This window comes from Copidosoma floridanum, unplaced genomic scaffold, assembly GCF_036245765.1.
Source record: "Copidosoma floridanum isolate Cflo_tuat_1 unplaced genomic scaffold, Cflo_Japanese_pri ptg000007l, whole genome shotgun sequence".
In the NCBI taxonomy this organism is placed as follows: Eukaryota; Metazoa; Arthropoda; class Insecta; order Hymenoptera; family Encyrtidae; genus Copidosoma; species Copidosoma floridanum.
The window spans coordinates 538,066-547,385 of NW_028321884.1; the positions used below are offsets into that span (position 1 = coordinate 538,066).

Consider the following 9,320-nt stretch of genomic DNA (forward strand, 5'->3'; position numbering starts at 1 on the left):
TTATTTACTGCATAAAACGATTTTTATTTGAAAATTTTACAGTTCGGTGTATGCAGACGTTTTGATGGATTTTATAAAATAATTTTATTAAATAACAATACCTTATGAGATTATTTCTTACTGTAGTTACCATCATCTAATCTACTGCCTTAGAGATGGAAATGAATATTTTATGCATGAGATATGGAGCAACTTATCAAAATCTAGAAATAAAAGTTTCTACTGGTCTCTAAGAGCAGCTGAATTAATGCTATCTATTTAATATCCATTACAAGGAATACTCTTGTCCAGTATTTAATCAGACTATAATTGAGTATGATCTATCTACGAATATAATTGAAAGTAAAAATTAAAAAAAATCTGCGCTAAGATGATGTATCCCAGACCAGTCCTTGAGTTCTCTCTAATTCTAATGTACATTGAGTTCTTAACGAGACATTTAATATCCATTTTGCATTCGACCTCCGTAGCCGCTACCGCCTCCACTTCCATACATGTTTCCATTGTGGCTGTAGCCACTGCCCAGTCCACCGCCACCGCTGCTGCCTAAACCACCACTGCTACCAAGACCTCCGCCCATACCACTGCCCAGTCCACCACCACTGCCAAGGCCTCCACCCCCACCGCTACCTAGACCACCAAAACTACTCTGTCCACCGAAGCTTTTGTTGCCTCCATAGCCGCTTCCTAACCCACCTGCAAAAAATTAAGATTTGATTTCCTAATGTTTCACTATACCCAGATAAAAGAGCTTGTGCATTAACAATCCTATCGACATGCTTACCTCCAGAGTTACCGCCCCATTTGAAATTTCCTCTATCTGTGCTTCGGTCTCTGAACCGGTTACCTCCGCCCCCTCGATCATCGCGACCACCGCGGCCTCCACGGGGACCACCACCACCTCGTGGTCCACCACTACGACCACCTCCACCTCCACTGCGGCCGCCGCCGAATCTACCACCTAAACAACATTGAATATTGGATTGTTAATTTTTTTTTTCCACTATGAGTTTTCACCGATTTCTCCAAAGCAAATTCAACCCTTACGTTTAAAAGTTCCTGGGTTTCTTGACAGTTCGTACAACTTGGGATTAACGACCTGGTTTGCTTCCTCGAGTACTTGGATCAAGTCGTTAGCCTTATGCCCGTTCCCGGGGGTGAAAAAAGCGTAGGCTGTGCCTGTGCGCTGTGATCGCCCCGTACGTCCGATTCTATGGACGTAGTCCTCGGAATTGGACGGGTAGTCCAGATTTATCACAAACTTGACGTCTTCCACATCTGCGCAAAAAGACTCATGACGATCGCAAAACGACAAATTACTTGTTTCTTTGTGGTGTACAGAATTTCGAAGTAAGAAATAGACGTTTAAATAAATTGATTTTACTGAAAGTTTTTTTAATTTAGTAAAATAAAAAATTACATTTAAAAAAGTGTAAAATTGGGCCGTTACTTTGTTTGAACGCAAAGAAAAAAATTAAATATGATATGAGTAAAGAAAATCATAAGGGACATCGGGTTAAAGAAAAATGTGGCAGCAGGTGAAAAAAAGCCTACCAAACAATTGCTTTTCAAAACAAGAAAAGTACCGCTGTAAAATTCGACCACAAAGAGCAAGTTTATGTTGTAATTACCTGTTGAGTTTGCATTGCTGGAAATGTAAATATACATTTTGAAAATGTAGAGGAATCAAAGCTCAGATGGTTCTCTTAGCGAGTCTCGCTTTTCGATCAATGATCCTAACGAGCTCTCAGTTATAGAGTCTTAAGGGACTTGCCACACCCCTCTCTCCCGCACCAAAGTATGGATCTCTGTGCTGGTCTTTGAGCAAGTCTTGCGCTTCTCGCCGAGTATTGCTGCCGAGTATACTTGAAGCCATACCAAATGTCTAGCTCTCCAAGCGGGCCCGTGTATACAGTAGCTACCTCGGCCTCAAGAAGTTCCACTTGCACTGCTGTTCCATCCGACTGTGTTATGTCTTATGCATTGCATGTTTATATAGTCGAAACATCGCGACATCGTATTTACATCTAAGACCGATTTGAAAACTGAGAACAGCTTGGCAAGTGGCAATATCTTGGCGCCTTAACTCGCGTATGTTTTTTGTTATTCATTCGCTAAAAATGTGTATCTATTTGTTGTCGGCCTAACATTAACTTTCCATACTTTGGACTGTCGCAGGTTTAGAGTAAGAGTGTGCGTTCTGAGTGGCACGGTAGAGCTGAGGCACAGCGTTTATATTAGCTTGTTGCTCGGAAGGGCGACGACCAGCAGAGTCACGCCCCCCTCTGTTCATTTATTTATTCCAAAGCAAGCTTCTCCAGAGTTCTTATCATTGATAAAACTCCGTCGCATGTGCCTCTGAAAACACATAGAACAGCAAATTACAACCAGACTGACACAAATTTTTTTTAAATATTCAATTATCATCGCGCCCTGGTTTAATGCGAGATTTACTCTTTTTTTATTACTTTTTTTTTAAAACCTCAGTTTGTCGCTCACTTAGCGCTAATGTATTCTGAAGTACTGATCCAAATCTTGTAACTTAAATTCAAGTTTGGATCATTTATACCTAAAAATTATCAATTTGTTACCAAAATTCGAGCATATTTGTGTGGATAAATCGTATACAAAGTCTTCAGAATTAACACACTAGCACTATCCTGAAATTACACACGCCTAGTACATAATCGTATTTGTATTGAGTCTTTAAAATACGAAATTATTTAAGCCATACCTATGTTTTTATGCGAGTTAACGTGTATGGCATGTAAACGAATGGATGACTTAATATCTACAGGATGAGATTATACCCTAAGAGAATGTAAATATATATATGTATGTATGCAGCTCCGATAAATTGGCCGATTCTTTATCAACTGGAGCTTGAATGTAGATCAGTCTGGCACATGCCGTTATCCGTTGCCACATTTGAACGTCAAACAATTTGACCTTATAACCATCGCAGCCTGACCCTTACATCATAAGGTAACGAGAATTGTTAAGCTCTTACCTAAACCTCGCGCTGCCACGTCGGTTGCCACTAAAATTGCAGATCGGCTGCTTCTGAACTCTGGAAATAAATGTACAAGGTAAATAAAAGTACGACATTACTATGAAATTTTTCAAATTAATTTTGCAAAATCTTACGGTTCAAAACATAATCACGATCCTGCTGGCTTTTGTCACCATGGATGGCTAATGCCTGCCAACCGTATCTATTAATAACCCTTGTGATTTCATCAACTTTTTTTTTGGTTTCAACAAAAATAATTGTTTTGTTTTCAGGCTCGTTTGAAATCTCTTCCAAAAGTTTTATGAGTTTGCTTTCCTTTTCATACTCTTCGCAGACATCAACGATTTGAAGAATATTGTGATTAGCAGCTAGCTGCAACGATCCAATATTAATTTGAATATAATTAGTAAGGAATTCTTCAGCGAGGTTGCGCACTTCCTTTGGCCACGTTGCAGACCACATGAGAGTTTGACGATCTGGCCTAATTTGTTCTACAATTTTCCTAATCTGTGGTTCAAAACCCATGTCCAGCATTCTATCAGCCTCGTCCAACACCAAGTAGGTGCATCTTCTCAAATTGGTTGTTCCGCGCTCCAAAAAGTCGATAAGACGACCCGGTGTGGCTATACAGATTTCTACACCACGTTCTAGATCACGTGCTTGGGGTCCTTTGGGAGCACCACCAAACACACAGGTGTTTCTTACTTGAGAAGAAACACCGAAATCTATAGCAACTTGCTGAATCTGTTGAGCCAATTCTCTCGTTGGAGCCAAAACTAGGGCTATGGGCCCATCATTTCTCTGGAGACGAGGTTGATTGTTGATGTGGACGATCGCTGGAAGTATATAGGCTAGTGTTTTGCCGGATCCTGTTTGAGCAATACCCACCATGTCTCTACCAGAGAGAGCTATGGGCCATCCTTGGGCCTGATAAAATGATCAACGTTGTGAAAGTGTGCATTTGTCAAAGATTCACTGAGAAGTAAATCGTAATACATTACCTGGATAGCAGTGGGTTCACCAAAACCTTGCCTACGAATTTCCGCCATGACATAATCGGGGAAGCCACCTTCCTCGAAGTAGATATTTGGGGATGGAACGTTGTTACCTTTGACAGTGATCTCCTTGTCAGACCTATAGGCTTCTACGACATGGGGACTGCGGCTACTAACATTAGGATGGGGCCTGTAAAAGTCCTTTTCAAACTTTTGCAAGCTACTCATGTCCCATCTTGGCTTGCGTAGACGTTCACCAGGTTGTGAGTTTTTGAAGGATCCACTTCTACCTCCAAAACCACCACCGTCTCGGCCACCGCCGCCTCCACCGAAGCGTCCTCCGACATCTGATCGCCCGCCTCCACCACCACCTCCGTATCTACCTCCACCGCCTCCACGGCCACCACCACCTCCTCGTCTATCACCACCACGATCGCGATCCCTATAAGCCCTGAAATGATTTTTTTATCAAAAATATGGTCTCTTCATGTTATGTTCGTTCTCGGACTGCTTGAAATGTAGAAGAATGTAGTTTCGAAGGCCTCATAATATTATCTTTAACAAGAGACAGCCACGAATTTTTGAAAGAAAAACACCATTAACTTACGAATTCATAATTAATTGAGAGTGCTCTAATCTGGAATTCATACGAACTACTTATAGCTCATCGCAAAATATGTTCAAGATGTATGGCATTTATGTACAGTATGTATATAGGGGTATGCTATTCCTATAGCAGCGTTCGTAAAATGAAAATATTTGAGCTTCAACAAGATGCATCAACGACTTTTTTTCACCAGCTTACACAATACACACTCCCCACAGAATATTTACACAAGTACTCATTAATAGAAACGAGTAAAGTATACTTACATTGTCATTTAGGCGAAAAAAGCTTTAAAAAACCAAGTAGTGATGCTTTGTTTCGGAGCAGCAATCAATTATCCTGTAGCTCTAGAGCATTCAATTATGTTGAGTCTACTGACAGTAACATGCAAGATGCAAGAACTGCAAGACCGTAAGTAAGTTCTACCTAGTCGTGCACGGAGGAAGAAAAATTGTGTAGATAAAACACCGCCACTCTTTCACAAGACAAAATGGCCGCTTCTGGGGTAGGTACCTCCTCTTGTCTATGATTTAAGACGCAAGAAGCATCTCTCTCTGCACCTATGACGTCATTACAGCGCCAAGTTCAAATTTTTTTTACGAATTGTTAAAAATAGTATATGAACAATTATACCCCAAAAATTACTCTACTTGTGCACGAATTATAACTAAATTAAGTAATACATTGATTAAAGAGCTTGACGTGCATAGTTGACAAAAATAACCTTCTTATACTATGGTTGTCATGTTAGGATGTTTCTCGCTACTTTCTGCAAGTTAACATTAATATCAATTTTTATTATTAGTGTTGCTGAGCTGTTTATATGATAAAACAATTATTAAACATCGCAACTAATACCATATCGTGTGGACAATTTTTTAAATTTAGGATACTTGAACACTGACGAAAATACAAATTTTGGGATAATCAAAGAAAAGACAATTAACGCTCTTGTTTTATTTATTTTTTATACCGTACAAAGATAAAAAGTTTTTTTTTTTTTACTTTGCCTGGGCTGCTGCAGCTTCATCTTCTCTCTGGTAGGACTGCAAAAGCTCTTGTTTCTTTGATGCGATACGCTCAGCCCTGCGCTTACGAGCTTCGCGTACCTTGGTTCTTCTAGCTTCAGCTTGATCTTTCAACATTTCTGTTCTTGCCTTTTCAATCTTTTTTTTGTGAATGAACTCCATCAAAACTCTCTTGTTCTTGAAGACATTACCCTTGGCTTTCATGTACAATGAATGATACAGATGTCTATCAATTTTCTTAGACTCACGGTACTTTTTGAGTAAGCGCCTAAGGACTCTCATACGCTGTGTCCATAAAACCTGGTTAAAAATAATAAAAAGAAAATTAATCATAACGCAATAAAATTTTTCATTGACAGTATTAAAAAATTAATTGTGAATAAATGTAACTATGGGCAGTGTCTAGTTAAAGAAGGATACACAAAATTTTTTTTTGAATGAACCTTGACTCAATTAAATTGTAAAAAAAATGAGTGTAATTAGCTGGTCAAGCAATATATGAAACATCAAAATGCTTGGCAAAAGACAATAGCAATGAGTGCATCCTTTTAACAGATATTATTGAAGGGTATGTACAGTTGCTTAGTAATCTAAAAGATTGTACGTAATAGCCAGTTAAAAATCCAATATGAAGTTACACCCCTAGTAATTTCCAGTCAAAACAAACAAAAAAATTCTTATCAAATAGAAAAATATACAAATCGTGTCAATGTATGTAACAATTCTACTAGATGCGCTCAAATGGTACAGAAAATAAATCGAAGAAAATTATGGCACTATGTAAATGATAAAATTAAAGAAGCAAGGATCAATTATGTAGTATTATAGTACACATTATACACATAACGTCCAAAAGAATAGTTTACAACAAAATGTTGAAAAAATGTAACAATTTGTAAGAACTAGTAAAAATATTTTTTATAAGAATGACATAAAAATGAAATGAATATTACAACAAATCCAGTAGCCAAAAATATTATGAAATGTAGCAAATGAAGAAATAATTATTAGAGGTGAGCCGAGTGTTTACTATATTTGATTGTTAGATATGTGCTACAGCAATTTTACTTTTGACTAAGGTTTATATTATAAAAGTTTACTCACTTTCTCAGGAGTACGTGCGTTTGCAGTACCCTTCCTCTTACCAAAACCACAGTGACGACCTTTACGCCTGGCTTCAGTGTTTTTGCGCACACGAGCTCTAGAGTGCACTGCAACAGGCTTTTTGATGATTAGCCCATCTTTAATGAGCTTGCGGATGTTTTGTCCTGGAATTGTAAAAAATAAAATTAGTCACTTACAATTTAGAAGATTTTAATGTAATAGAAATGTGAAAATTGTCAACTTACTGGAATTAGTGTTGGAAATTTCTGAAATTTCATTTGGATCTAGCCAGACCTTTTTTTTCCCGCATCCCAAAACGGAAGCAGCGAGTCTTTTCTGCAACTTGAGCGAACTGAAACACGAATAAGGTTATGTTAACACAACTAATTTGCTCAACAAGCTGTGCACAAACTATTTCCACAAGAACTTATTCATTAATCTTCAGGATACATTAATCATCGAAACTTGGGGAAAAAAACTTTGACAAATGTACTAATGTATGTAATCATTGAAGTTGTTAATGGTTTAACCACAAAAAAACACTGACACGTGACAGATGCACGAAGTTGTAAACGCTGCTTACTTTCATACACATTTTTATTTGTATTGAAATTGACCAACAACTTTTGATATAGTAATTTTTATAAACAATAACCGAAGAGTATAATTACCTCATGTTCTATGCAATCTACTCTTAGAATAAAATTTTTGCCTGGGCTCTCCCTCGCGGCTCACGGCACGAAAAGAAAGCAGGTTAGTGCTACGCTACTGAGTCGGTTCGGTTCAATCTGTTTCTTCACACTAAGCTGTGTAGGTATGTTAGTTTTAAAGAACGGACCGAAATTAACTGATATCTCAAAAGTATCTCACCAACAAAAAAAAAAAACGCACCCATATTTTTAGCTTTTAACTTAACGCAAAATAAGATTTTTTTTTTAGTTCTGTGACTGTTTCAAGTGTCAAATAAGGGTGCAGTATAAAGTGGACCATTTAGTTCGACTTTGATTTGAATTTGTCGCACAAAAAAGTATTTGCGACTTGAAAAATTAAATGCAGCATGCACAGTAGTTTTAGTTTAAGTTATAATTTACTGGCACAAGTATAAAATACCACCCACTGACCCACATAGCACAGCAGTGGTTGTTGCACAGTTAAAAATTTTTTAGTTTCCGCCCTTTGTGACTGTCAACCGGAATGTAGGAATGAACCAACCAATCGCAGCTGTTGTACACACGCAGGGAATTTCTGGAGATATTTTGGTTTTATCTGTACAACACTGTTGAATTTAAATAATTCTTCTTGAAGAAAATCCACCGATTCGAAATTACTTATTGTAGTAACAAATTTTAAATAATCAAAGTGGTCGAACGAGTTGTTTGAAAAAATTACCAAGACCGAATAAACCTTAAAAAATTAGAATAAATGAAAAATCTAAAACTCCATGACTCCATATCAATTGAAACATATAGTTTGTGTAGATGTTGTGTGCATTCAATCGAGACACAATTAATAATCCTCGCCTGATTTTTAAAAAAATTTACCTATAATGATATTTATTTTTCAAAGCACTCCGAATCGATTGTATTTTTTGTATGGCATGGATATACTTAATGGATAGAAATACCGCTTGCTACACCATCTACATGTTTTCGTAAGGGTGCGTAGAGGGGGTTTGTTGGGAGTCATTATGTATAGGTATACACAAACAGAGAAGTACCAGAGAGACAGAGAGTGTGCAGTCTGCAGCCGGCATGGAGCGCACCCTCTCGTGTGATAACCAAACACGCGATAACAGTACCACTATACCAGAGAGAAGAGAGAGAGAGAGAGAGAGAGCAGCGCACACAGCATCTCTCCCTGGCCAGGTTGCTGTCGTAGGTGGGGCGAGGGGCAGGCAGAGGCTACAGGGGAGAGATGAGAGAGAGGAATCTTTCTGGTCCTTCTCACTGCATATACACACGCATACAATGTGAATAAATGTGTGCGTGTGAGGTATGTGTGCTGCTGCAAGCAAGCAAGACCTCGGCAATATCCCCCTTCGCTCCTCTCTCGCTTGGCCACCATGCAGAAAGCCGCCGTCGCCGTTCGCTCCGCTGCTGCCGCGCGAGTTCATTCTCCTTGTCTCTCCTCTCTTTACCCCACACCCCCCTCTTGCTCGGCTCGACTCGGTATAGGCGCTCGGCTTCGGCTCCTCTCTTATATATTACTGCATGTGTGTGTGCATATACATATTCTATTCTGTGGTGCATGTGGGTACACGTAAAATCTTCAAAAAAAAAAAAATTTGACTAGTCACTGGAAATAATCTTAATTTAGAAAAGGTGTTTACAGTTGTCACCTTCCAACCTCGGGAATTTCATTCCCATGCTCGCCCTACATAATATACTTATACTTCAAAAGTCATTTTCATTGTTTTCGACTTTGCTCCCACACCAGCAGGACTTTATAAGCGTGATAACTTTGTCTTTTTTTACCGTTGAAACAAATAGTTTAATTTTCTTACATGTACTTACATCCAAGATTGGTAGATATATACAACTTTCAAATTGGAGCTTGCGACAACCACTTTCAAT

The 9,320-nt window shown here is 38.5% G+C and overlaps 2 protein-coding genes across 3 annotated transcripts; both read right to left on the bottom strand.

Annotated features, from left to right (window-relative positions):
* Positions 1 to 5,099, bottom strand: LOC106640039 (uncharacterized). Of its 2 annotated transcripts, XM_089588541.1 has the most exons (8): positions 4,882 to 5,099; positions 4,015 to 4,459; positions 3,148 to 3,940; positions 3,011 to 3,070; positions 1,048 to 1,278; positions 785 to 961; positions 631 to 696; positions 1 to 546 (listed from the first exon to the last, which is right to left on the bottom strand). In XM_089588541.1, exons 1-8 carry the CDS (start codon positions 4,887 to 4,889, stop codon positions 440 to 442), a joined length of 1,887 nt encoding a protein of 628 aa, XP_089444667.1. In that variant the 5' UTR covers positions 4,890 to 5,099; the 3' UTR covers positions 1 to 439. The 2 variants fall into 2 exon arrangements, with proteins under 2 accessions (XP_089444667.1, XP_014209390.1); XM_014353904.2 differs by having other exon boundaries at positions 1 to 696.
* A 458-nt stretch (positions 5,100 to 5,557) lies between these two features.
* RpL19 (ribosomal protein L19) lies at positions 5,558 to 7,526 on the bottom strand. The gene is made up of 4 exons (XM_014353943.3): positions 7,419 to 7,526; positions 6,993 to 7,099; positions 6,748 to 6,911; positions 5,558 to 5,943 (listed from the first exon to the last, which is right to left on the bottom strand). Exons 1-4 carry the CDS (start codon positions 7,421 to 7,423, stop codon positions 5,617 to 5,619), a joined length of 603 nt encoding a protein of 200 aa, XP_014209429.2. The 5' UTR covers positions 7,424 to 7,526; the 3' UTR covers positions 5,558 to 5,616.
* Positions 7,527 to 9,320: the final 1,794 nt, after the last annotated feature.

Coding starts and splice junctions, on each gene's coding strand:
- LOC106640039 (XM_014353904.2), bottom strand. Junction 1,279..3,010: donor CGTGGCAGCGCGAGGTTTAG/GTAAGAGCTTAA, acceptor CTTTTTGCGCAG/ATGTGGAAGACGTCAAGTTT. Junction 962..1,047: donor AAACCCAGGAACTTTTAAAC/GTAAGGGTTGAA, acceptor AATGTTGTTTAG/GTGGTAGATTCGGCGGCGGC.
- RpL19 (XM_014353943.3), bottom strand. Junction 6,912..6,992: donor AATTTCCAACACTAATTCCA/GTAAGTTGACAA, acceptor TTACAATTCCAG/GACAAAACATCCGCAAGCTC. Junction 5,944..6,747: donor ACGCACGTACTCCTGAGAAA/GTGAGTAAACTT, acceptor ATTTTTAACCAG/GTTTTATGGACACAGCGTAT.